This window comes from Onychostruthus taczanowskii, unplaced genomic scaffold (assembly GCF_017590055.1).
Source record: "Onychostruthus taczanowskii isolate IOZ18803 unplaced genomic scaffold, ASM1759005v1 scaffold57, whole genome shotgun sequence".
In the NCBI taxonomy this organism is placed as follows: domain Eukaryota; kingdom Metazoa; phylum Chordata; class Aves; order Passeriformes; family Passeridae; genus Onychostruthus; species Onychostruthus taczanowskii.
In genome coordinates this window covers 2,109,589-2,137,395 of record NW_024503346.1, presented here as the reverse complement: position 1 = coordinate 2,137,395, position 27,807 = coordinate 2,109,589, and the positions used below count along the sequence as shown (strand labels likewise).

At 47.4% G+C, this 27,807-nt stretch overlaps 1 protein-coding gene across 7 annotated transcripts; it reads right to left on the bottom strand.

Moving 5' to 3' along the window:
• Positions 1–301: 301 nt before the first annotated feature.
• On the bottom strand, positions 302–27,807 carry DOK5 (docking protein 5). Of its 7 annotated transcripts, none has more exons than XM_041417889.1 (9): positions 27,603–27,807; positions 26,952–27,157; positions 14,589–14,696; positions 8,245–8,359; positions 8,038–8,157; positions 7,142–7,331; positions 4,351–4,486; positions 2,820–2,940; positions 302–906 (listed from the first exon to the last, which is right to left on the bottom strand). In XM_041417889.1, exons 2-9 carry the CDS (start codon positions 27,015–27,017, stop codon positions 839–841), a joined length of 924 nt encoding a protein of 307 aa, XP_041273823.1. In that variant the 5' UTR covers positions 27,018–27,157; positions 27,603–27,807; the 3' UTR covers positions 302–838. The 7 variants fall into 7 exon arrangements, with proteins under 7 accessions (XP_041273823.1, XP_041273822.1, XP_041273827.1 ...); XM_041417888.1 differs by having other exon boundaries at positions 26,952–27,126; XM_041417893.1 differs by having other exon boundaries at positions 7,142–7,292; positions 26,952–27,126.

Here is a 27,807-nt window from a genome sequence, read left to right as displayed (position 1 = left end):
TCCAGCATTTACCTTTTGCCATTTTTAATTCAAAGTCCCAGACCACGATTCTGGCCTAGAAGAAAATTAGCTTGTGCTAATTGAGTGACAAAATTAAAAAAACAAACACTGCACCACAAATTGCATGGGACTTTTTTTTTTATTTTCAGTGTTTACAGAGATGGAAATAAATACAGGGAAATCCAGCATTTACCTTTTGCCATTTTTAATTCAAAGTCCCAGACCACGATTCTGGCCTAGAAGAAAATTAGCTTGTGCTAATTGAGTGACAAAATTAAAAAAACAAACACTGCACCACAAATTGCATGGGACTTTTTTTTATTTTCAATGTTTACAGAGATGGAAATAAATACAGTAAAGAGGAGATTCTTTTAAAAGAAATCAATCAAGTCTTCAAACAGGAAAAATTGTATCCAAGAGCTGCTTCAAACTGGCCACCATTCCAGAGATCGGGAACAGGGTAACAATGATGGGAATAACTGAAGATAAGCATTGCCACAAATCAGTGTCAGGAGACAAAATAACCACACTACAGCAGGAGTCTCACATATTTACAACATACCTATCATACAAAATCAGTGGGAAGCGTTTAGGGAGTGATTTCTTCTCTGTCCAGTGTACATAAAAGATACACCAGAGGGTTTGGTGGCTTGGTTCCTCTCCCCAGCATCCAGAGAAGTGTTTCTGCTTTTGGCAGAGTTTAAAAAATCCTTTGTATTGCAAGAACTCTTCATCCAGGCTGAACTTGTGTGCGTTCCCAGCCCTGGCTGTCAGCAGCACTGGCGTGCCCCGGGGCAGCTGGCCGGAGGACAGAGTTTGAGAAGCTCTGCCTGGATTTCTATCGGGGCTCTGACCTGCAGGCTGGGAACGTGTCCGTGCGGTGCAGCTTCAGCGGGCTGGAAACATCTTCAGAGAGCCAGGAGGAAACAGAACAGCCCAGTTAGACACAGCACCCCAGCCATGGTTTACACACATCAATTAATTCACTCTAACCCTGCTTAATGTGCTGCTCCAGCTCAGAAATACCCACACAGATTTTCTTTGCCCCTTCCTTCAGAAATAAACTTGTAAAAAGCAAATTAATTTGTTTTCAAAGTTCTGGCTTGCATTTAAAAAAGTAAAAATGCTCTTTTAGATCCTTTCTTACCACTCTTAACAAGCAGGATGTTTTTGTAAATATAAAACAAGTGGTTTGCACCCCTGCAGTCTATTTCTCTCGTGCCAGCTCCATGCTGGATCACTGATTTAATTAATGGCTCTGTGGAAGGGCACAGCAGGGCCAGACTGTGCCACAGGCTGCCACCAGCAGCTCCTCCTGCCATGCCCCCATGCATGGAACAGCTCTGAGCAGGCAGGGAAGCGCTGCTTTCCCCTCCATCCCTGCTCTGGATGGAGCTTTCCATGGGCTGCCTGCCCCCTCTAGTGTTGGAAAGAAAGAACCGGGAAAAATATTTCCTTTAAGGCTGTTTTTTGTTTGTTTTTTCGGGGTTTTGAATTCTGAAAACAAACACAACTCCACGGTGCTGACTTTGGCCCAGTTCCTCTGAGGTCTGAGCACCTCCTTTTATTTCCCCTCATGTCCCTGCTCTGGGGGATGTGGTTGTTTTGAATTTTAACAAGTACACAAAATGAATCATGAAGGATCTCAGCACAAGGCAGCCATGCAGAGGAGGGGAGCCAAGAGGCACAAAAAGCATGAAGAGTTTGGGGCAGGTCTGTCCTGAGCCTCCTCTGCTCCAGGACGAGCACCCCCAGCTCCGCACGGGATTTGTGCTCCAGACCTTCCCAGCCGTGGTGCAAAACCTCAGCTGGGACACCCGAGGTGCAGAACACCCGAGGTGCAGGGCAGGAATCCTGTCCTGCTCCTGCTGGCCACAGCCTCCCGAGCTCTGTGCCAACAGGACACGCCTGTCCCCAGAGAGCCGAGCAGGGTTCAGGTGAGTGCCACCCCCGTGAGTGTCACCCATCAGTGCCACCCCCATGAGTGCCATCCCCACAAGTGCCACCCCCATGGAGCACAGCAGCATTCAGGCTGAGTGTCATCCCATGAGTGTCACCCCCACAAGTGTCACCATCATGAGTGCCATCCCCACAAGTGGCACCCTCACGGAGCACAGCAGCATTCAGGCTGAGTGTCACCCCCCCGTGAGTGCCACCCCCACATGAGTGCCATCCCTGTAAGTGTCACTCCCATGAATGCCATCCCCATGAATGCCACCCCTATGGAACAGAGCAGCAGTCAGGCTCAGTGCCACCCTGGGGCAGTGTCAGATGTGGCTCAGTGCCACCCTGGAGCAGTGTCAGGTGTGGCTCAGTGTCACATGTGGCTCAGTGCCACCCTGGGGCAGTGTCAGGTGTGGCTCAGTGCCACCCTGGGACAGTGTCAGGGGCGGCTCAGTGCCACCCTGGGGCAGTGTCAGGGCATTGCTCAGTGCCACCCTGGGGCAGTGTCAGGTGTGGCGCAGTGTCACATGTGGCTCAGTGCCACCCTGGGGCAGTGTCACGGGTGGCTCAGTGCCACCCTGGGACAGTGTCAGGGGCGGCTCAGTGCCACCCTGGGGCAGTGTCAGGGCATTGCTCAGTGCCACCCTGGGGCAGTGTCACCTGTGGCTCAGTGCCACCCTGGGGCAGTGTCAGGTGTGGCTCAGTGCCACCCTGGGACAGTGTCAGGTGTGGCTCAGTGGCACCCTGGGACAGTGTCACCTGTGGCTCAGTGCCACCCTGGGGCAGTGTCAGGGGTGGCTCAGTGGCACCCTGGGGCAGTGCCCAGGTGTGGCTCAGTGGCACCCTGGGGCAGTGCCCGCTGGCAGTGTCCTTACCTGGCAGGCCCAGCAGCTGCCCGGTGCTGTGCTGGCGGGTGATGTGGTGCCAGTAGGCGCTGCGGGGCAGGGGCACCACGGTGCTCAGTGACACTGCCCGCTCGCTCCTCCTCAGCTGCAGCTGCAAGGCACGACACGGGTCAGGGGCTGTTGCCACATTCTCCTCACAGAGAAAAGCAAGGCACAGTTCTTCCCAAGAACATTTACGGGTTTCACATTCTCTGAACCTCAGAGAGAGCGAAAGCACAATTCCTATCTCTTGCTGTGCCTGTGCTGTGCCAGAGTGGAATGCAAGGTGGAGATTTTTCACCCTGAGGGAGGATGTTCTATCAGGGCCAAGTGTGTGTGTGAATCTGGACTGTCATGACAGAGTCACGAGAGAGTCAGAGATGCCCTCACAGAGATGCAGTTGTGAGCAAGGGTGAGTGCAAGGCAGACTCAGTTTAGATGAAATGTACATAGTATAGAATAATAATTATTTAGCCTTCTGATAAGACAGAGTCCTCCTCATGGTTCTCTCCCCTTGGCGGGGGTGCCTGTGCAGTGACAAGGGCCAGCCTGCAGCTCTGGGACAGCAGCCCCGGGCACGGCTGCACTGCAGGGCCCAGAACTGCACTCGGGGCCGGGTCTGAGGCTGGACTGGGCTGTGTGTCTGTTCCTGGCCGTGGGCACTGAGCTTCTGCTCAGTTTGCTTTATCTCTTCCACAACTAATCCGTGTGCATGTCCTTGCTGGTTTTATCCTTGAACAGGAATTCAAGATTGCTCTACATTTTATAATCAAGCAGAATATAATAATAATAATAGTAGTAGTAGTAATAATAAAAATAATGATAAATTTAAGAATAATAGTAAATTTAAGAATAATAATAAATTTAAGAACAATATACAGTGATAATAATATACAACAATAATAATGATGATGATAATAAATTTAAATTTAAGAATAATAGTAAATTTAGGAATCATATATAGTAATAATAATATACAATAATAAGAATGATAATAAATTTAAGAATAATAATAAATTTAAGAATAATATATAGTAATAGTAATATGCAATAATAAGAATGATAAATTCAATAATAATAAATTTAAGAATAATAATAAATTGAAGAATAATATATAGTAATAATAATGTATAATAATAATAATGATAATTTTAAGAATAATAATAAACTTAAGAATAATATATAGTAATAGTAATATACAATAACAAGAATGATAATAAATTCAATAATAATAATAAATTTGAGAATAATATATAGTAATAGTAATATACAATAATAAGAATGATGATGATAATAAATTTAAGAACAATAATAAATTTAAGAATAATAATAAATTTGAGAACAATATATAGTAACAGTAACATACAACAACAAGAACAGTAACAATAACAAAACACAATCACACCGACAACGACGACTAAGACAACAACAACAACAACAACAACAACAACCCCCCTGAGGCAGCCCAGCCTGGGTGGGTGCCCAGCGTGTCCCCTGCCAGTGTCCCCAGCCGTGTCCCTACCATGGCATCCTTGGCGCTCTGCAGCAGCCGCTCGTGCTGCTCGGCGATGGCCAGGGCAGCCGCGTGCACCTTCTGGTAGATGGCCTCGCCATGCCGCGTCTGGAAGATGAAGAGCCCTTCTCCCGTGTCACACATCCTGCCGGGGGGACGAGCACAGGGCAGCCCAGTGGCAGGGGGAAGCTGCGGCCCAGCAGAAGCTCCCCGCGCTGCCCTGAAGTGCCCAACACAACGGGGAGGAAATCAGGAGGGAAAAAAAGTTGTTTCCAGCTGTTTTCTGCCTTTTCTCAACGTGGAAATGGAACTCGGGGTCATTTAGTAAGGAGGTAATGTAAGAGTGGATCTTTATCCAGGGGCAGTTGTGGAAAGCTGCCCACAAAATCCACCCCCACAGGGTGCACCCAGAGCCAGCAGAAGCTCCCCGCGCTGCCCTGAAGTGCCCAACACAACGGGGAGGAAATCAGGAGGGAAAAAAGTTATTTCCAGCTGTTTTCTGCCTTTTCTCAACGTGGAAATGGAACTCGGGGTCATTTAGTAAGGAGGTAATGTAGGAGTGGATAAAGATCCACCAGGGCATTTGTGGAATGATGTCCACCTCCACAGGGTGCACCAGGACCCAGCAGAAGCTCCCCGCGCTGCCCTGAAGTGCCCAACACAACGGGGAGGAAATCAGGAGGGAAAAAAAGTTGTTTCCAGCTGTTTTCTGCCATTTCTCAACGTGGAAATGGAACTCGGGGTCATTTAGTAAGGAGGCAATGTAAGAGTGGATCTTTTTCCAGGGGCAGCTGTGGAATGATGTCCACCCCCACAGGGTGCACCCAGAGCCAGCAGAAGCTCCCCGCGCTGCCCTGAAGTGCCCTCACACAATGGGGAGGAAATCAGGAGGGGGAAAAAGTTATTTCCAGCTTTTTTCTGCCTTTTCTCAATGGGGAAATTAAACTCAGGCTCATTTAACAAAAAGGTAATGTAAGAGTGGATCTTTATCCAGGGGCAGTTGTGGAATGATGTCCACAAAATCCACCCCCACAGGGGTGAGGACATCTTATAGGTAAAAAAAGTTGTTTCCAGCTGTTTTCTGCCATTTCTCAACGTGGAAATGGAACTCGGGGTCATTTAGTAAGGAGGCAATGTAAGAGTGGATCTTTTTCCAGGGGCAGCTGTGGAATGATGTCCACCCCCACAGGGTGCACCCAGAGCCAGCAGAACTTCCCTGTGCTGCCCTGAAGTGCCCTCACACAACGGGGAGGAAATCTGGAGGGAACAAAGTTATTTCCACCTTTTTTCTGTCTTTTCTCAATGGGGAAATTAAACTCAGGCTCATTTAATAAGGAGGTAATGTAAGAGTGGATCTTTATCCAGGGGCAGTTGTGGAATGATGTCCACAAAATCCACCCCCACAGGGGTGAGGACATCTTATAGGTTTTAGGACATGAACATAATTAATAAAAAGCACCAATTAGGAGGACAAGCGGTGATGCAATTTTGCCATTCCCCCCCAGGTCAAACCCCATCTCTGGAGTGCCCCCTGGCCCTGGCTGTGCTCTGCCAATGAAACATCTCTGGGAGTTTTCTCAGCTTTGGTTCCCAGCAAGAGCCAAGCGAGCACTCCTGTGCCCCCAGGACTTGGAGATCTGGAATTCACTTTTATTTTCTGCCAAGGGAAAAGCCACGGAAAAGCAGCCACTGATACCACAGGCCACAGAGCTGCAAATGTAATGTGCAAAGAACACAGGGAACACCAATAAAAAAAGTCAAAAACTGAAGGGCATCATTTCTGCCTGTGTTCAGCCCTGGTGCATTTACTGCCCCAGGCTGTGCTTGGGTTGCTCTCTCCAAACTCAGCTGGTCCTTCACAAGTGCAAAAGCTCTGCAGATTTCCTGCACAAACCCAGATTTTTTTATATTTAGGCTCTATCTGGAATCTGTGCCAGGCAGGATTCATTTGTCTCCCCCTTTTGGACTTTTAATGAGTAATGCAGACTTTTGTCTTCCCCTTGAAACAATAAATACAAATTTTATTTGTTTTTTTTAGGGGTGTATATTTGTTTCAGTATTTTAACTGGGCTGCATATTTGTTTCAGTGTTTTAATTGGGGTTTTTAGGGGGGTTATAATTGTTTCAGTATTTTAATTGGGGGGTTTTGGGGAGGAGGGTGAAGCTTGTTTGTGGGGGGTTATATTTGTTTCAGTATTTTGATTTGCTTTTGGGGGGTTATATTTGTTTCAGTATTTTAATTGGGCTTTTTGGGGCTTATACTCGTTTCAACATTTTAAGTGTATTTTTAGGAGAGGTTATATTTGTTTCAATGTATTAATATGGGGTTTTTTTTGGGGGGTTTATACTTGCTTCAGTATTTTAATTGTATTTTTTTGGGGGGAGGTTTATATTTGTTTCAGGATTTTAACTGCATTGTTTTGGGGGAGGTTTATATTTGTTTCAGTATTTTAATTGTATTTTTTTGGGGGGAGGTTTATATTTGTTTCAGGATTTTAACTGCATTGTTTTGGGAGGAGTTATATTTCTTTCAGCATTTTAATTTGTTTTTTGTGCAGGGTTACATTTGCTTCAGCATTTTAATTTGCTTTCTAGGGGTGGTATATTTGTTCCACTATTTTAACTGGGTTTTTATGGGGGGGATTTATACTTGTTTCAACACTTAAACTGCATTTTTTTTTTTTTTAAGCTATGGATCCAGGCTGGCCTCTGGCTGCAGATCAGCTCCCACATCCTTGGGAACCCTCTGGAGGAGGCTGAGGCACCCCAGGAAGCAGAGCAGGAGCAGAGGGTGACCTACCTGCCTGCCTCGAAGGTGAACCAGGCTGGGTCCCGCCCGTAGCGCCGCAGGGCACTGAGTGGCCACGAGACCAGTTTGACTCTGGGATTCTGGATGTCCCAAAGACAGATATTCTCAAATGTTATCTGCAAGGTACATTCCCCATGCACATCTAAATTAGGGGATGGCATCAAATACACATTGAATCTCTCTGGGAGAAAAACAAAAGGTTAGTCTAAAATCCCTGCCCAGCAGCACATGTGCAAGTCATTCAAGGAATTTCCTATTTTCCATCTCTATTTCCACTATTGCTTCCACTTAGAACTGTTCATTCCCACACAAAGAATTCCTTCCTGCAGCTCTGTAAGCCCCACGTTTGGGGGCAGTCAAATGCTGCACCCAAAGGGCATCAAATATTTGTGTGTGCACTCAGAGCCTGAGGAGAAGTGCACCAGCATAATCCTGGTATTTGCAAACAGCTCATAAAGCTGTGAGCAATTTGTGAATAAATCCCTTGCCTGTGCAGGTAATGAGCTCATTTGCACAGGGAAGTGGAGTAGCCACGGGCTCAGGTTTTGCATGCAATTACTGTTATTTATTATTCTCTTTACAAAGCCTCAGCCACTGACATCACACCAGAAAACCACACAACAAATAGTTCCCATCTCCAGGAGCAACTAACTCATCTGAGAAAGGGAAGTGCTACTCCAAAATAATTCTAGATAACTTATTTATTATCTCTGGTAGCAAGACCCAAAAATGAACCCCCAGCCAACCAAAACCAACCCCCCAAAACAGCAAGGAGGGCTTGGAAAAACAGTTTTGCTCCTCTTTATTTCCAATACCCGTATGTACACTCTAAAAGGCTTGAAATTAATGCAATTAAAAATTCAAAAGGTCGGTATTTCTATACCTACCACTCTGCTCCCTCTCTACTCCAGATGCCAACAAGTCAGGCTCTCCAAGGCTAATGTCATTAATTCGTGTTCCCAGGCACTCCATCTGCAGCACCTTGCACCACTCATCTGCCTCAAGCTCTGCAGAAATGCCCAGAAAATCTGCGTGTAGGTACATCATATTTACAATTTCACACTCCGTGCTCTGAGGCTTCCCATTTGACCCACCTGAGTCACAAGCAAAGGTTCTGGAGGTGTCATCACTGAAATAAATGCCCACTGCGTGTTTCTTGGTGCTTTTGGGCAGCCTCGAGATGTTCTTCACGTTATTGAGCTCCGTGACCTGGAAAAGCACAATTTGGGATTTTAATGAGGAGCCTGGCAAGAGATCTGTCCATTCTTGGCTGGGCAAGGGGAGGAGAGAAGGGAAAAGAAGAGGGAGAGAAAGGTGAGACAGCATCAGCAGGCTCTGAGTGTCTGTGATGGAGACGCAGCCTGGCCAGGAGCCACCTCGGAAATCCCAGGGGAAATTCCATCCTCCCCTGGGAGCTGCAGCAGCCACGTCCTCCAGCTCTCCAGGACATCAGTGTGACACCATCCTGAGGGAACTGCAGCCAAGGGAGAGGTGGAACCAAAGCTGCCTCCAGCCTGAGCAATATTCACACGAGGGGCAGAGAAACACCAACCTGGAGCAGCAGAAGCAAAGAGAGGTGGAGATGGAAACCCAAGGGATTCACTCACGTGGAGCTCCAGCACTGCCAGGTCCAGCACGGAGGGGAAAACACTGCTGAAAAGCTGCTCTCTGTATTATTTTTTTTATTGAGGGAAAGTTGAGGATTTGTTAGACTGGTTCACTTCAAAAAAAAAAAAAAAGGCAAAAATAAAATCAGAGTTTTCGTTATCAGAAAGTGTTTTAGTGTTAAAGATTCAGAAACAGATTTCTGTTGTCTGGGTGCCAGACGATGATTGGAAAAATAGCTTTTATACCAAAAAAATATAAAATTGGTATTACCTTGTGCACAGCTTTAGTAAATACACAACACAGTGATTTAATTTTTCTAGCATGAACCTTTCACCCTCACAGCCCATGAGCAATGCTCCGAAATTTGGCTGAGGAGCAATTCTTTATTTAGATTAATCATATTTCCACAAGCAAAACCCCAGAAAAGCTTTCCCTGCTGTGAATGGGAGGCACAAAGAGCAGTTCATGGACAGCATCTCCCCAAAATAAAAACAAGTAACAGAGCCAAGGTCCAGAGCCTCATCCCATGGGCAGCAGCAGAAGGATGGAATGGAAGGAGCATCCCATGGGGAGCACCCAAACCTTCAGCACAGCTGCCAAATTTGGAGCTCAGCTTTTTGCAGCCTCCAGCTTGAAGACTTTGTCAAGTGTCACAACTGAGAGTTGATGATTTGGGTTAATTCTGCACGAAGGTTTTGTTTTCCCCCTCTTGCAGGAAATGCTGTGATGGGAGCAGATCCCCCACTCTGCACACAAATCTGTCACAAATTCATGGCACAGGGCAGGCCAAGCTATTTTTCTCAGATGCCAAGAAAGGATTTAAATGCAAGGGGAAATAAAATCAGATTTTCCCCCATTCAGGACAGCAAGCACCTTGACATTTAGGCTGAGCACATTTGCATTTCCTGCAATGGAAACTGCAGTTTCCCCAAGCATTGTTTATCTCTTATCACTTTTGCAGTGCTCACAAAGGTCTGTCTGGCTTTTCTGGGAGATTAATTCATCTTTATAAGTAAAAATTCTCTCTCAATTAACACAAGAGCAGAGGGTGAAGACAGAGCACAGAAATCAGACACTGCCAGTAGTTCACTGCACCATTAATTTCACCAAATCCTTTGGAATTTGTGTTTGAGCTCTGAATTTTAGGGGGCGAAAAAAGGAATTGATATTTGGAGAAATGCTTGCATTTGGCAGCTCCTGGCTCATTTTGTGCTGCAGTGGCTGCCTGAGAGCTCCTGTGTGATGGCATTTCACAGGGCAGGGAGTCCAAGTCCCCTCCTGCACTCCAGATTTCCTGGTGCCACCCAGAGCTTTATCCAAGGAGCAATTCCTGCTGCACTGCCAGGGGAGAAGCCTGTGGGAAGTAAATCTGATAGGCCAAGAAACACTTACAGTATATTACAATTAAGAAATAGCTGGCTTCTGATTGTAACAGCATGAATTATAACATCTGTATTGTCTCACCCTTCACATGAGACTGAAAATGGAATAAAAGCTTTTAAAACACCTCTCAGTTGCCCCAGCTCTGGGTCAGAAAAGGGCACAATCTGACAGAAGCCCTCTGGAAAAATCAGAATATCTGCCCTGCCCAGCCCCCCTGGCACCACAGATGGTCCAAACTGTCTGGCACATCCTCCTGGAGCTGCCACTGCAGCCTGCAAACACCCCCACGCTCCTGGAACCAGCAGAGCAGGCACCAAACACCTGCAAATATTTGCGGCTGAAGTTTGGGTTTTTTTCCCTCTTTTTTTTTTTTTTTTTTAAATTTTGCATTTTAAAATAGCTCTCCTCCTGCCAGGCTCTTGCAAAACAAATGTTTTTATGGTTAGTCTAATTCATGTGTGTTTTATTTATCTGAGATCAAAACTAATGTACATTTATCAACCGAGTTCTAAAATGGGGATTACACCACAAATACCAGACCTAAGACAGCATTAACAGAGAAGTCAAAAAATGGCATTTTGTTGAGGTTTAAAGACCTCTCTTTGCGTATTTCCCCCCTCCTTCTCCCTTCCAAGCCTCCTTTGGATTAAAATGACAATCCACAGAATTGAAATGCATTTGATTAGATTAAAAACTCAAATACCTGCAGAGCTGTGCAGTGAGGGAGTTCTGAAGCAGCAGCAGGGATTAATCCATCAGTCACTTCCCAGCTGGCAGAACAAGCAGAGTTCCAGCCTGCCACATCCACTCAGCCAAAATTCTTCCTCCCATCCCTCCCATTTGCACCAAAAAGCATTCCAAGAAATGATCCTCAGCATTCCAAGTATTGTTTGAATTAGTGCAGAATTCTCAGGGATGGGGAGCACTCAGAGCATCACACCAGGGACTGCATCTATTGCCTGCACAACGCTTCCCAAGCACCCTGGGTTTTAATCTTAATTAAGGATTCATGGCTCTGTCTTGGCTTACTGAAAATTGCCCCCATGATGAGAAGAGACAAAACATTTCCCAGGAAACCCCAGGGGAACATTTAATGGAAAATATTATTGCTCACTCCTGCCTGCACATCTCTAACCTGCTGAGTATAAATAACAGATTTAATTTTATATAAAATCATGGAAGGGTTTGGGTTGGAGGGACCTAAAAGCTCATCCAGGTCGAAGTTCTCTTTCTCTTCTCTTCTCTTCTCTTCCCTTTCCTTCCCTTCCCTTCTCTTCCCTTCCCTTCTTTTCTCTGTTATTTTCTTCTTATCTCCTCCTCACAAGCATTCCACAGAACTCCCCTGGGTGGAATTTCAGTGCAGACACCAAAACCCCCAGAAAAGTTCCTTTAATTCTGCTGAAGGCCTGAACCTGGTGCCTCACTCCCAGCTAAGTGACAGCACTCATTAAAATAAATGTTCAACAGCTCCTCCTCAGCAGAGTGCTCAGACTGGAAACATTTCATTTGCCACTGATACAGTTTTGCCTGGAAAACAATTACAAGTTCCACAATCCAATTTTCCAAATGGATTATTCCATAAGCAGACAGAAAAGACTGCTTAAATGACTGACTTTAAATGAATGTTTAAATGACTCCTGCTGTTTCAAGGCAAGATTAATACAATGGGATTAAAACTCAGCCCTGGAGGGCTCAGTGTTTTCCTGTCAGCAGGACACAATTAGTTCAGTTTTTATTGGAATATTGAGGATTCTTCTGGCACATCCCTAAGTTAAAAGAAATAAGAATTTCTTCCTTCCTCCAGTATTATTTATTCAAGAATGTGGCAATTTGTGGTTGCTTATTTATTTTTAACAAGTGAAAATCAGACACTCACCTGAAAAGCAACTCTGTGCAGATTTTGCAGCCTGAATTCTAATTATTTTCCCTCCCTTGTGGGACCAAAGGAATTAGGTGGGCAATTTGCTTTGTGTATGCAAATTCCCAGTTCACTCCATAAACCCCAGCTGACTGTTCCCACATTCCTTTATTTTAGGGCACTGTGACCTTTCCACTTTTAAAAAACAGAGCAAGATTAGATGAGAAAGGATTTAAAGGTCAATATTACACAAAAAAAAAGTGCTTATTTCTGTTTTACACCTCCGTGGTGAGGATGTCTAGACTTGGGCCCTGTGCAGAGCTGCAGACAAGGACACACTCAAATGCAAACATTTGGGACTCCCCAAAATAACAGAAGCAGCAGCAAGACAGTGCTGGGGACCTAAAATCCAAATGGAGAAGGAAAGGAGCTGCATCCTCAGCCCCAGGGATTGGTGCCACCACAAGCAGGCCCCTCTGCACCAACAAATCAAGGAAAATCTTGCACTTTAATCCACCCCAGAAAAAAAGGACAAGGCCCCAGAAGGGAACACTTGAGTGAAGGAGGCAGGTGCTGCTGAGAAATGAGCTCCATTCATCATTTTCCTTTTCTCCCCTTTAGGGTTTTATGATGGATTAAACCTCTCCCAGGACTGATGGGCTGAGTGAGGGCTCTTCAGGTTTTGTACTTTTATCAATTATTGTATCAACAATTTTAGGTTATCAATAATTTTATCAATAATTAACTATGATTTCCATAAGAATCATTCAGCTACAGAGCAGCAGAGACAAGTTCTCTTTTTCCAGCAGCTCATATTTAATACTCTCAGAAGCTCCATCATTCACATTTAAATTTCAACACATTTACAAGGCTTATTTTTTAAAAAACCCTGCATTTTTATCCACCTGTGCTCTTTACAAATGAGCACATTTTGCCCAGAAATGCCATTTAATATTCATTAGCTGCCTCTCAGGGAGGTTTGTTAAAAATAAAGGAGCCCTGTCAGTCTGGAGAGCTGATGACTCTAAACCAGAGAACAGCCTCTCTCAACATCCCATCCCAGTTCCCTCTCTGCCTGAAAATATTCTCAAAATCCAAACAAAAATCAGAATTTTCCCGATTTCATCACCCTGGAAGTGTCCAAGGCTGGGCTTGGAGCAGCCTGGGATGGGGGAAGATGTCCCTGAGGAAGAGCTGGGTCCTGTCCACATGATTGGCAAAGTTCTCATAAAAACCACACCAAATTTGTGTGTTAGTTCTCAGTGACTCATTTTGGACTTTGACCCTTGTTCATTCCTGTCAAATCAGCTACCAGAGAAATCCAGAAATTCAGCTGGTAGGAGAATCAGCAGTTTGAAATGAAGTAAATGTTAAGGAGAGACAAAACTTGGCTTAAAACTGAAAATCCCACAGAGGGATTTTTCATGATTTTCAGGTTTTTTCAGATTTTCATGAAAATCTGAACTCAGTTTTCAGATTTTCATGGAGCCAGTGAGGCTTTCCATGGTGCTTTGCTCTGCACATCCAGGCTGCTGTGGGTTAAACATCTGCAAACAGCTGCTAACCTGTGGAATTTCATGAAAGAAGAGAAGAAATTCCATCCTCATTCAGGTTCCTCTTGGATTTCATACCCCTTGCCCAAGTGCTGCTCACATATTGCATTGACACAATGGGAAAAACACAGATTTGCATCAATTATTGAGAGAGTTATAACAAAATAAATGCAGTGTTTGACACAGGGCTGAAGTTCCTGCACACACTGTGCAGCCCTCCCACAACAAAGGGAATAAAACCTCATTATTTCTGAAAGTTGCCTAATAGAAATGTGAATTATTTCTGGGCCTGACTTATTAGAAATAGCCAGGGGTTTTATGGCAAATCAATTCCAGCTTCTGTGGCATTCAGAGGCAGGATTCCCCCAGGATCTCCTCCCAAATGTCTGTCAGTGAGTGCAGAGCAGCCTCCAGCTCCTGGGAATTTATGCCCACAATTCCTAACCTGCAGTTTCTGCCTGCAATTATTATCAATTAAAAGGTTTCTTATTTCCACCTCCATGCCCAGGAGAATGACACACGGCAGTTCTCAGGTGAATGTGAGATGTGCATAATTCCAGAGCAGTGCCTGGGGGGAAATTCTTAATTCTTTTAACAGCAGTGAGTTTAGCAGAGCTCTGCACTGCTGTAAAAATGTCCTTCATGTCTGCAGCTGCCTCCTGGCTTCCACAGAGGCAAAATCCCAGGAAATGGGAACCTCCAGGTGCCTTTGGAATGCCCACCTTCCCTGGGATGGCTGTTCCTGTAAATATGAAGAGCCACTGCAGAGTATTTCAGATGTGATTTTAAAGGGCTGAGGAGAGGAAAGGCCAAATGCTTTAACAAATAAAGTCATTTTCCACTTGCTTAGCAAGATATTTGCTACAAAGAACATTTATTTTGCTTCTGCTTTACTGAATGAAAGCATACACAGAGGTTTAGGACCTTAAGAGTTAAAAAAAAAAAATCAATTTTCAGTAATACACAAAACTTTCGATTTTAGTAAGTAATAAAAGTAATCAAGTAATGGAAATTTGAGAGAACCTCGTGCCTTTACCTTGTGGTAGCACCTGAAGTAAGCAGCTCGTTCATCTGAGAACTTCTCCAGCCTCTTGGGCCCTTTGCTTGAAGCTTTTTTGAACACTAACCAGCATCTCTGGTAAATCTGGAGACAAAAAAAAATAAACTTGGCATCTCCACTGACCTGAACATCACCAACACTCACAGAGAAGTGAAATCCTGAATCAGCTGTGCACTCCCACAAGTTTAGAGGGAACACAAGCCCAGGCTGCTGGGGAGCTCCATCCTATTTTCTTTGGATCCAGCCAGAAATTCTTGTGTGTGAGGAGTATTTTTGTGAATTCTGTATTTTGTGAACTCTGTGCATTTTGTGAATAACACAAAGGAGCAGGAACTGAATAACGGCAATTAAAAAAGCAGATTATTTAACTGTAGAACCCAAGATTTGGCTCCTGGGGTCTAATTGAATTTAAATCCAAGTCATTTGGGGCAGGCTCTGGTTTTCAAACCACCTTTTCCAGCTCTCCTGCCACCCTTCCCTGCAGCCCTCCCAGAGTTACCAGCCCTGCCAGCTGCTCACAGCCCACTGTCCAGCAGCAACTCCAAAGCAACACCTGAAATAAATCCCAGCTGCCACCAAAGTTAGTGGGATTTCAAGAGCAAAACAAAAAAATAACCAGACAGGCCCTCAGCAAGTGGCTCCCAGCACAGATTCAGTGATGACAACAGCTCAGTCATCAGACCTAGATACCATTTATATAACTTATTCAAGTCCAAAAAAGCCATTCTCAACCTGTTTAGCTGATTGACCAGTAAACAATGAACCAATACCACAAAATATCTCTCCAAATCTTTCACAATTCATTACCAATCCCACTAAAAAGTAGAATATCTAAACCAAATTTCTCCCTAGAACACCCTGTGAACCTCAAAATTTAAAATGATATTATATTGTGTTAAATTGTGTTATGTCATATTATGTTATGTCATATATAATTATTACATTATATTATATTCTATTGTATTATGTTATGTATATTATGTTATATTATGTTATACATAATTACTATATTATATCATATTACGTTATGTAATAATATATTATATTATAATATAATATAATATATTATAATATATTACATTCTATTACATTATAATACATTATATTATTCCTTAGTATGGCTGAGTAAAATGGAAAAAAAACTCTTTTGATTTTCTCAGCTTGGGGATTTGAGAATATTCTCAGGCAGAGAGGGAATCTGAAACCAGGGGCTGCTGTGCAGGGTGATGAGCCAAACCCTGGAGCACCCTGGAAATGAGGGTGGCAGGGAGACCTGGCAGCCCTCAGCTCCTCAGTGAGCACAGCACCGCCAGCCCTGCATTTCCTAGTGCCTCAAATGCTCCTCCTTATCCGTGAAACACAAATTATCCCACCCAGTAAGCACGGAATGGAATATTCCACATGATAAGAAACAGAAGGTTTGAATTTAGAAGTTGAAATCTGCATTACTGTGCCCTGACCCTCATTATTTCTGTTCAGGAACCGATTTAAATAAACATCTGAAAACGGCCAAATATTTAGAAATTGGAGGGGGGAGGTTATTTTTCACATCTTGAGGCAGGAGGGTTAAAATGGCTGTTTGAAAAACTGAGATACTATTATCTATTACTAATATCTAAGATACTCTTATACTGTTATTGTGGCTTCCACCACACTCCAGGAAAGCACAGAGATTTTACTACCAATACAAACAATTTCTGTTTGTTATTTCAGAGGGGCCCAGAGGTCACAAACAGCAGCACAAAATCTCATCTGGCAAATTCCTCCTCTGAGGACAAGTGAAGCTCCAGGGGCAGCTGCCCTGGTGTGTTCCTCTGCTGAGTTTTTCTGCACTTTGCCCTAAAACCAAGAATTCCAACGAGCTGCATTTCCAGGGACACTGACCTTGCTGTCAAACAAACACAAACTTTGCTTTTTTTCCAAAGCAGGAGCTGCAAGTTCTCCCAAGCAGCTTGGGATGCCTCCAGAAACCCTGGGACATTGCCAGGATTTAATTTTGTGACTCTGGTAACCTCCAGAAAGAGATAAAACAGTAAAGGCACGGCACAACGCTCGAGAAACTCCTCCGTCTCTTCTGAAATTTGCCTTTTTTGTTAAATTTTATAGGAAAAAAGGTGCTGCCCCTTTACCCAAGGCTGGTAGAAGCTCTCACCCTGAAGGCTGCAGGAAAACCATTGGAGTTTTTGTTGGACTTTGGCAGGGAGTCTCCAGTGGGCTGGAATTCCAGTCCAAGGTCCTTCCAATAGGGAAGTTCACACGGGCTACCAGCCAGGGTTTGCATCTTCATTCTTCTATTTAAGGAAAAATATCTTAGTTTATCACTTCAGGGTCCAAAGGTGGGAAACAAGCCCTGAAATCATTCCCAGTGCAAAGGAAATTCGGGAGGGGACGGGATGAAGCTGTGCCAAGAGCCAGGCTCAGCTCCTTTGTGCCATCCCACCAGGAATCTGCTCCATGGAAAGCTGCAGGGCTGCTTCCACACAGAGCTCTGGGTACCACCAGCTCTGCTCTGTCTCCCGTCTGAACGGGACTGGCTGGCCCTAGAGAACACCCACAGTCTTCCTAAGAGTTCACAAACTGTTTAATTGGAATTATTTCCTCCATAAAATTACGGCTTGCCTCTCCTTCTCCTACCCAGCAGCTCCTTCAGGCCAATCTCACCCTAAAAAGCCACAACAGAAGCATGGAACAATTACCAAGAGATGGATCACGGGGAAAAAAAAAAATCCCTGGAGGTCTCTGAGTGGAATTGTGCCCAGCAGGAGTTGGGTGATGCCTGCAGAGGGGAGCAGGGGCTGTGTGAAAGCAGCAGCAGAGCTGCCCACGTGCTGTCTGTAGAGGTGCTCCTGGCAGCAAGGCAATTTCCCTGTCCCAAAATACCCATTCCATGTGGCAGGAGTGAGCCACATTCCCTGCACCAGCTCATCATGACTGCATCAATCAAGGCTGCTTTGCATCCTGCTGTTCCCTTCTCCTGGGCACCACAGAAAATCAGCTCGATTTTCCTTCTCCCCCAAGAACACATTTGGAGAAGGATGAACCTCCCTCCTTCCCCACCATCAATGTTTTACAGCAGAGTCAGCCACAGCTGCTGATAGGGACTGAGGCTGTAATTTTGTTTCTGATTGCTCTCAGAGTGCACAGTGCTACTCAGAAAGGTTTTTTCCTCAAGTCACAAACCCCAGCTTTGGCACTGGCCAGGCCTTGCTGCGAGGCCAGGGCACAGAGAAATGCCTGGCAGATCCTGAGCAATCTGTGCACCTGTAACTCCTGCTAATGCAAGTCACAACAGATTGCTACTGCTCTGAAGCATCAGGCACTTGAGGGCTTTTCCCTTCCAAAGCTCTCCACTCCCCAGCTGGAATCACACCAGCCAGAAGTGGGATTTTTGTTCAAGGTTCAGGCTCAGAGCCCTTTCTCCAGCCTCAGCTTCAAACACCAAGAGCTGCACTGGACCCACAGATGCATTCCTGCTTGACAACATAATCAGAAGGCAGCTTTGTCCTACATCCTCATTTATTTGGGGTTTTTTGGTCCCTCAGGACTACACGGGGTTGATTCCAGAGAGAAGATTCCCTGCCAAAGCCCTGAAATCTGTGACATTGTCTGAGGCACGCAGAGCTGTGGAGCACCAGCGAGGCTGGGTGTCAGGAAAAGGTTTTTACTGGAAGAGTGATGAAGTACTGGAATGTTGCAGTAAGAGAGAAAAATCATCAAGAAAGGCTTCATAAAATCAGGCTGCTCTGGCTGGCCTGTCATTTCTTCTAAGGCAAGCTGGCACTTTGCAATTCCCATGTGAAGCAATCCTGGTGTGAGCAGTTGTTAACATAACAATCTACTCCTGGGTGAAAAACAACCTGCACCTGTGTAAACTGGTTTTACACTGTCAGAAAAATGAAAACTATCTCTCACAAACAACTTTCCCTGCACATCCACTTCAGGGTTTGAGTGACTAGTCAATACAGGATAACAACTTGTTACTGACCAATAAAGTGATTGGCAAGAAAGCTGCTAACCCACAAGGTCTGTAAAACTGTATAAAAACCAGTTATGTGAATAAAGAAGGGGCTTTGGGGGTTTTTTATAGACCATACACAGAGCAGGTTATAATTCAGGGCTGCTTAAGGCCATCAGGGGAGAGAAGAGCCATTCCAAAAGAAGAGCCAAGAAGCATTTACAGCAGAAACCCTCCCTTGGCAGTGACAGCTGAAAAAAACCAGCCAGGCTGGAGCTAAGTATCAGATTTGGCTCCTTGAACATCTGCTGAGCTTTGTACATGGGCACAGTTAATTCTGGGCATGAAACTGGATAGGAGAGAATCAGCCTGGGACTGGAACTGAGGAGGAGAAATAGTAAAAGCTCCCCTGGAGGCTAAAGCTGGGCTCTGTGCAGGCAGCACAGCTGGATTTGCAGCTGGATTTGCAACTGGATGTGCTGCCCTGCTGGGCCAGCCATGGCACAACCCTGGCAATCAGCCCTGTGAGGGATCAGGGAGCTGCACAACAGGGTCTGCACTGATTCCTTCGTGCCAGAGTATCTGACTGTCAGTTCCACAGGCTATGGGGCACTGCTGCAGCTCATTAACAGCTCACAGAGCTCGCTAATTAGGACATGGGATGCTCTGGGTGACAGCCACCCCAGCTGTGCCAAGGACAGTCCTGCTAAGCAGGGCAGCAGGGAGGTGTCCCCAGCTGGGACCTGCCCCTCGCCTGGACTCGCTCACAACTCAGCTTTTCATCCCCACACAGCACACAAACACTTGGGGGAGCTGCATTTCAGAGCTGCACTTGTTGCATTTCAGAGCTGGACTCGTAATTTTCAGATGACACCTAAGGAGACCCAAAAAAAGGGCAGAAGCTGCACAGGAACAAGGCCTTTTTTTCAGTAAAGCAGTTTTTCCAGCACTGAGCTGCCAGCATCCAAAGCCAGCCATGGGAGAAGGGCTGCAGCTGTACCTGAAAACAGGATAAAAACCCTGAAAAACTCGGGTAATGATGCTTGTTAGGAGCTGCCTGGAGAGCCGAGGTGACAAATGCCCTGCAAGCATCCCACAGCAGATGGGATAATGGGAATAACTTCCCACTGCTGGCCTGCTGTCCCCCTCTGCCACCCACCTGTGAGCTGCAGGAAGAGCAGAGCAGTTTCTGTGATAAATGCAGCTCCTGCCATCCCTGCAGACAGCTCCAGGTGTGCAGCTGAGCCCTGTCTCAGCACGAGGTAAATTCATCCCATTCCTTCCACATTTCCCCTGCACTCCTGGCATCAAACCCTGCAGGCACAGCTCACTGCCCGGGCTGCTGGGGAGCAGCTTTGAAATCCATGGGAGTGGGCAAGAGAAAGAGCAAATGGTGCTGCCAGGGAGTGCCCGCAGGCTGGGCTGCACCAGAACCGGGCTCTGGCAGCAGGGGGAGTGACACTGCCCCTCTGCTGGGCACATCTGGGGAGACACTGCCCCTCTGCTGGGCACATCTGGGGTGACACTGCCCCTCTGCCGGGCACATCTGGGGTGACACTGCCCCCACAGCACATCTGGAGTGACACTGCCCCTCTGCTGGGCACATCTGGGGTGACACTGCCCCTCTGCTGGGCACATCTGGGGAGACACTGCCCCTCTGCTGGGCACATCTGGGGTGACACTGCCCCTCTGCCGGGCACATCTGGGGTGACACTGCCCCCACAGCACATCTGGAGTGACACTGCCCCTCTGCTGGGCACATCTGGAGTGACACTGCCCCCCCAGCACATCTGGAGTGACACTGCCCACCCAGCACATCTGGAGTGATCCTGCCCCTCTGCTCAGCACATCTGGAGGGATCCTTCCCCTCTGACCCACCCCATGAAGCACATCTGGAGTGCTGTGTCCAGCTCTGGCCTCCTCGGGACACCAAGCTCCTTTTCATTTGTTTTTATTTCTTTTGATTTAGGGGAATGGACCAATACTGACTTAAAGAAACACTGAACAAAACAAGGACTCCAGAGCCAGTATTTCCCTATGGAATTCCAAGGATTCCAGAGCCAGTATTTCCCTGTAGAATTCCAAGGATTCCAGAGCCAGTATTTCCCTATAGAATTCCAAGGATTCCAGAGGCAGTATTTCCCTTTTCCACAGGCTCCTGCAGCCCTCCTGCCCTTTTCCAGGTTGCTCCATGGACAAACCCAGCTCATATGAATTTCTCATGTCCCAGCTGGGTAATTAAATACAGAGTTCAGGAGTTCATTCACATTCAGGAAGATCCAAACTGGAGAAAGCTGCATTAAAATGTCTATAAAAGCTTTTCACTCCTCCATTTACCTGGGAGTAGCCACTTGTATTTTACCACAAGCACCGTGCCAGGAGTCTGCCACTCAACGGGATGAGCTCATTCAGAGTATATTAATTCAGAACATCAGCAAACATCCCCCCTCACCTTCCTGGAGACATTCACAGGAAATTTTCCATTGCCAGACACAGAGAATTCATGGAGAGTTCCCCAGACAAGCATTACTTGGCAAGTAAAGGGACAATTTCACCTCTTACATTGACATTACTGAGGGGAAATACCACTCTTTTTACCCTATTGATCTTCTGAACTGAAACAAGTGACATTATCAGCAAAACAAAAAAAAATGAACCACCAATATTCATTTCAACAGCTTGAACTCTCACTGGTATTTCTGACAGCACTTGATGAAGCCAGACAAAAAGATAATGGAACAGTCCATCATCTTCCCCAGCATTCCTGAAGCTACACAAACACCAAATTAAGATGTCAGTCTCAAATTAAGATGTCAGTCTCAGGAGCAGCCCTTGCATCTGTTACTTTCTTTCAAGTGTTTCCACAGCCTCTGCAAAATGTTATTTATCCCTGATCTCACTCCAGGGCAATGCCCCTGCACAGCAGCGGGAGAATTTCACACTGGGAAAGGAATGATGATGAAAAGGCACCAGAACCACCACAGAGTGAATTTCACCTGTTTATTATTAGGTTTTCTTTCTTTTCACTGCCTGTACAATCATCCCTGACACACCCTGGCAGGACTGGGGCTGTCATCTCCAGAAATCACAGATTTTTCTACCAAAGGAAGGCAAACAGGGAAAAGAGAGCCAGAATCCACAACCAGCAGGTCAGGGACGTGTTTGGGAAAAAGGAAAAAGGGTCAGATTTGCTTTAAACTTGTTACAATAAAATATATAGTTTAAACAAGACAGCAAATGGGTAAGAGGCACTTGTTTAGGAGTCAGTTCAGCCCATGAAAACATTTGGAATTGATTGCTTGACTTCGAAAACTCAGCTCATCTTCCAAAGAACACAGAAGGTGATTTATCTGAAAACAGGCTGGAAAGCACAAAAAAAGCCATTCCTCCTCCTAAAATGTGCCAGCATCAAAGCAAGAGTCTCATACTCCAAATCATGATCTGCACAATGTTTTGGGGGAAAACCAGGAGTAGTTCTGAGGTTTGTCCTTTTTGGGAACAAATTAAGACCCTCATCACTCCATGCTGTTCCCACAAGTCAAACACTAAAAGAAACAAAATGTAATTCCACCATGGGAGCTCCAACACTTCCCCTTACCTCCCCCAGAGCCAGACTGAGCACCCTGATCCCCCAGCACAGGGGTGACACGAGGTGACAGCACCCAAAGGACAAACCCTTCTCCAAGCCCAGAGCTGACCCCACAAGGACACAGACCTGGCCTCTCATCCCACATCTCTGTGCCACAGAAAACCCAAAGTTTTCTGTCCCAGTGCCCAGAGGGAGCTCCTCTGGTCTTTACTGGGATCCCTCCCCTCCTCAGCTCCAGGAGAATGCTCCAACTTCCCCAGGAATGTTCTGGATCCCATCCCCGCTGCCACTGACAAGCTCCAAGCAATAAGAAATCTTAATATCTGTGAATATATTCTAACACCTTATCTGGCAGCTCGGGAGAACTCTGAATTTCCAGTGGGATTAATATCCTGCAGGTTGCAGTTGGTGCCTGAAAAATCTGTTCAGTTTTTCCCTCTCTCCAACTTCCAGACTGAAAGGAGCTGCAGAGGTGAACAGAGTTTTACTAATAAAGCTGCTTCAAATGAAGAGACAGGCAACTTTTTTCCTTCTCCTTCCCCCTTCCCCCAGCCTTACATCATTCTTCTTTCCAGTTTTCACAGCTCAGGCTCTAAAATGCTCATATTAACTTGCTGGCACATGTATTCAAGCACCAAATCTCTCCCACCATATGGTTCCAGTCCTGCAGATTGTCTCTCCCCCACTCTACCTCTCCTCCCACAGGGTTTCACAGCATCAGAGCTGTGCAGAACTTGTCAAAGTACATGTCACAGGCAACGTGCAGCACCAGGCTCCTCAATGAAGCTGCCACAGGACTCACTCTAATTAAAACCAAGCACAGCAAACCCTGAGAGCTTGAATCTCTCTGCAGCTTCCCACAATCAAACGTTTCTGCTGAATTGGACAAGCCCTGAGCTTTGTGCAGGAGTTTCTCCAAATTTCTAGGCACGAGGCAGAAGTTTTCCCACCCAAAACGAGGGTGTGCAGCCAGCACTGGTGCTCTGCTTCCTCAGGAACAACCCACAGGACAAAAGTGCTGGACGCTCCCAGCTCAGCCTTGCACAGGGAACTCCTCACCCAACACTCAAATAAACACAGGAAGGCTCCACACCCTCCTCACTTCAGGTGAAAGTTTAACACTGCCACAAAATCACTAATCAAAGCAAAGCAGGCAATCCAGAAAACTAAGAACTATTTTTTTCCGCTGGGTTTTTTAATCAATCCAGAAGCACTTGAGCACTGCTGACACCGCTTCAGCATTTCCCAGGAACAAACAGCTGGCTGCAGAGCTGTGGCAGCCTCAGCTCCCCCCTGTCACAAGCTGAAGGCTGAATTATTAGAAACCCCGAGTGCTGCAGGACACCCCTGACACCACATTCCTTCCCCCTGATGTGATGAAGATGTTTTGGGGCAGTCAGGCCCATCAAGCACAGAAACCTGACCCCCTCAGATCCCATTGCTGTCCTCAAGGAGGGTCACACTAAAGAGGGAACAGCTCCACTGCTGTAGTCCCAGCAGTCACATCTTCCACCAGAGCTCAGGGGTGGACACAGGAAGGGGAAGTTCAGCCCAAAAAGTGAGCCTGGAAGCAGCACAGAGCACTGGAACCTCTCACCTCCACAGAGCCTCAGCTGCCTTTTCCCTGGTACAGCTCCTCATGCTCACCAGTGCTGCAAACCCCTCCAGCTCAAAGATCTGCTCCTGTTTTGATTTTAATTGGTATTTTTAATTGAGCCAGCCCAACCTAAAGAGAAAGCTCAGGTGTGTTCGCATCCCCCCCACCCCAAAAATGGAAAGCCAAGAACAGGTTTTCCAGCAGGGAAACATCCCCACGATGCACTGCCCCTCAGGAAGGTCACACCTGTACCACAGAATGAGGCATGATCTGAAAATCATGAGCACAAAATGGACTTTTTAGACAGAGAGAAGCCTTGCTTCATGCATAGATATAAATGCCTTTATCAGCTACAAAAGCACTGAGTGTCCTCCTCCCCACACACAGCTCCTGGTGGTCCCTGACAGAATCCCTCCTCCCAGAGCAAAGCTGATTTTTTTCCTGGTTTAAAGAACTCTGGGAGGTGGTTCTTCTGCCCTGTCAGCAGTTTTCCAGCACACAGCCTCCTGTGTGTCACTGCTAATGACACACCAGCCCCACCGGCTGAGGGAATTATTTTCCTCCCTGTGAGGATGGAAAGAGTGGGGAAGAGTGAGCTTTCTCCTGAATATATTTGGCTCTGCAGAAGACACATGTGATACAAATGTTGCTATGGAAACTATTCTATTAAATAATATTCAATTAAACTCACACGTTTGAAGCGTGCAGAAAGAGTTCAGGTGCAAAACTAATTAGCCTAAATTCAATTTTGGAATTACAAAGTAGGGCCTTCCAGAACTGTCACGTTCCTTTCAGAGGAGGCTGGGATTTGAGCAAGCTGCTTCTCTGCACCCCTTTCACTCCAAAGGCAGCACCTGCACCCCAGCTCCTCAGGAAAGCCATTTCTCAGGTAATTTGTGCCTCCAAGCCCTGCTCCCAGTTCCCTTGGAGATGGAATTAGCACAGCACCAGAGAGGCAAAGGCAGGAGCTGCCTCCAGCCTGGAGGGACAATGCTCTGATTACAGCTGTGCCACCAGAACATGGGGATGGATTTCAGTGGCTCCCACTCACATCCTGCACACAGGGAGGGGGTGCTGAGATCCCTCTCAGTTAGCCAGCATCCTGCAGCAGCCTGGTCCTTCCTGATGGTTTCACAGCGTGGGGAAGTTCTCTGAAAGTTACTCTTTAAACTCTGAAGTGTTTTTTTTTTCCTTTTCCAGCACCTGGGTGTCCCACAGCCCTGCCCAGGACAAAAACAACCTGTTGGCATAAATTCCTCATCCTCTGAGGGAGCCAAGCTCACAGCAGCCACTGAGTGAGACTGAATTCAGCTCTTGCTCAAGGCAGGAGCTCAGCCAGCTCCAGGTGTCCCATCACCCCTGCAGCCAGGAGGAAGGGGCACCAAGGAGCAGGGACAGGCTCCAGCCCTGCCTTTAGACACCCCACCCTGATCATAATTACCCATTTCTGCTTGGCTGCTGCACAGCAGGGCTGTGAGCAGCTTACAGAAAATGCTACAGGAAGAATCTGCAGCCACATCTGCTCTCGAGTCGTGGGCCAGCTCTTCCCAAGCTGGAAACTAAGCAGCCCTGAATTATAACCTGTGTAGGATCTATAAAAAACCCCAACAAGCCAGCAAACCTACACTTTGTAGGCTGTAGGTCCATGAAAAAGAGGAAGAATATTTCAGATAATGCTCTTTCTAATGATACCACATCCAACTCATCAGTTTTGCAGGGAGAGCAGGCTGGAGACTCAAGTCTTGCTTTAAATGTCTTTTAGGGTGATTTAAGAGACACCTCCCAGTGTTCACTGAGTAGAGGAGGGAGAAAAATGACTCTTTTACAGCTGTCACATGCACTTCTCCTGAGAGGGCATCCAGCATTTCCTCAGCAGCATTTCCTCAGAGTGCTCTGGAAAGCCTTAAAAAAGGAAAAGCACCAGCACTGACAGCATTCACAACTACTGGGGTTAGACAAACCTTATTCATTGAGCTTGCTGTTACAGCGTGGAAAAATGCATCACAGTTTAATCTTACTCATCCTTTACGCCAGAGCAAACTGAACACTGACATGTGTTCAGTAATGAGACTGAATCAGGACACAATTGTGCTCAATTCACTACAAGCGCTCTCCGAATAACATTCCCTCAAAATGTCACAGAATCCCATGGTTTTACAGAATGAGCTGTGCCTGCCAGTGCAGGGATGAGAAATCCAGCCTGGTGGAAGATTTCTCAATCTTTCCTGTTTCCAAACCATACAGGGAGACACAAGCTCCTAAAACTGTGGAGAAGTCATTGCCCACAGGTACAGCGAGAGAAGGGAACTGTAATTGCAGTGGGGCAGCAAAAGCTTTCAGGGGACCACAGACACTCCCCCGAAACGAACAAATCCCGAACTGCCGACCCAAGAGCTTTTAATAAACACAACAAATCAGTTTCTTTCCAGTCCTGAGGGGCAGATACACCAATTGAAATGCTCTACACACACAAAGCCTCGCTCCAGGTGCATCCCCGTGGGCCAGGCTCCCCCAGGGACACGGAGCTCTCCGGTCCCATCCCCTGCCCGCTCGGGGCAGCCCCTGGACTGCAGGAGCAGCCCTGGAATTTCAGAGCTCGTTCCAGCCCAGGTCCTGCGGGGAGCTGCCCTGCCACTCCCGGCACATCCAGCGCGCACAGCCGGAGCCGGGAACACGCCACGGCAGCAGAACAACCTGGAAATAACTTCAGTATTGAACCAGCAGCTAAGGGCAGCTGCGGGAATTTTCATTTCGCGCAATTCAAGCGACTCTAAAAGCCCCGGAGACACCGCAAAGCTTCGGCTGTCCCACGCAGGAGCCCAGACCCTGAGTGGCAGCAGGAACCGGAGCAGCCGAGCGGCTCCAGGCGCTCAGCCCAGCCCTGTCCGGAGCTCCCCGCATCCCCAGCCCCGGCCCCGGGTTCCTCCCGGAGCAGCGCTCGGAGCGAAGGGCAGGGACGGCGGCGGAGGCAGCGCAGCATCCCCGGCTCCTGAAGGGAGAGAGAGCAGAAAATAAATATATCCATCCACACCTGTATATAGTACATATCCAGGTGCCTTCATTCCTCTCTCCTCATCTTTTTGTTTCCTGCGGAAAAACCCGCCCAGCTCAGTTTGCAAAAAGAGGACAAAGGAGTGGCAGGGAAAAGAAATATATAGCAAAATGCCCAGCCCTGGGCAGGCTCTCCCGGGCACTCACCCCCAGCCGCCGGCTCCGGATGCGCACGTAGCCCTGCTTGACGATGTCGTTGAAATTGGAGGCCATCCTCGCCCGGGACAGGCGGCGGCGGCGCCGCTCAGCCCGCCCGCATGGCCGAGCGGGGCCGGCCGCACCCGGGAGAACGGCGAGAGAACGGCGAGAGAACAGCACCGCCCTGGGAGGGACAGCGAGAGAACTGCACCGCCCTGGGAAGGACCGCACCTCCCACCGCACCGCCCCTCCGAACGCCCCGCACCGCCCCGGCCGGGACCGCACCGCCCCTGAGTGAGCCGCTTCTCTCCGCAGCGCGCCTCTGAACGATCCGCACCGCCCCGCACAGTCCGCACCGCGCCTCTGAACGATCCGCACCGCCCCGCACAGTCCGCACCGCCCCTCTGAACGATCCGCACCGCCCCCGGAGCGCCTCCGGAGCGATCCGCACCGCCGCTCTGAACACCCCGCACCGCCCCGCACAGCCCCTCTGAACACCCCTTCGCCCTCTGAACGATCCGCACCTCTCCCGGAGCGAGCCCGGAGCGCTCCGCAAAGCCCCGCTCCAAACCCCGAGCGCCCCGGGCCGGCGACAGAGCTGCCCGCATTCCCCGTCCGCACTCCCCGTGCGACCCCCGCTGCCCCATCCCGCAGCCTCACCCCCATCCCGCACCGCCCCGCAGCTGCAGGTGGCCCCGCCGAGACCGCCCTGAGCAGCCCCTCTGTGCTGGGCCGCCTGCCTCAGAGCTCTCCCCAGCGAAGTGGCGTTCCCAGAAAGTCTTTCGGGCGCCTGAAATTCGGGCGGGATTCTCCGGAGCCCCCTCCCAAGGACGAGGGACGGGTAACCCGAGCTGCTGGCCCGTGC

What these genes read in the sequence shown, in the direction of transcription:
- DOK5 (XM_041417889.1), bottom strand. Translation starts at nt 27,017, where the DNA reads ATGGCCTCCAATTTCAACGACATCGTCAAGCAGGGCTACGTGCGCATC. An exon ending in AGTAGAGAGGGAGCAGAGTG is followed by an intron (nt 7,332 to 8,037) that starts GTAGGTATAGAA and finishes TTTTTCTCCCAG; the next exon opens with AGAGATTCAATGTGTATTTG. An exon ending in AGAGCGCCAAGGATGCCATG is followed by an intron (nt 2,941 to 4,350) that starts GTAGGGACACGG and finishes CGTGCCTTGCAG; the next exon opens with CTGCAGCTGAGGAGGAGCGA.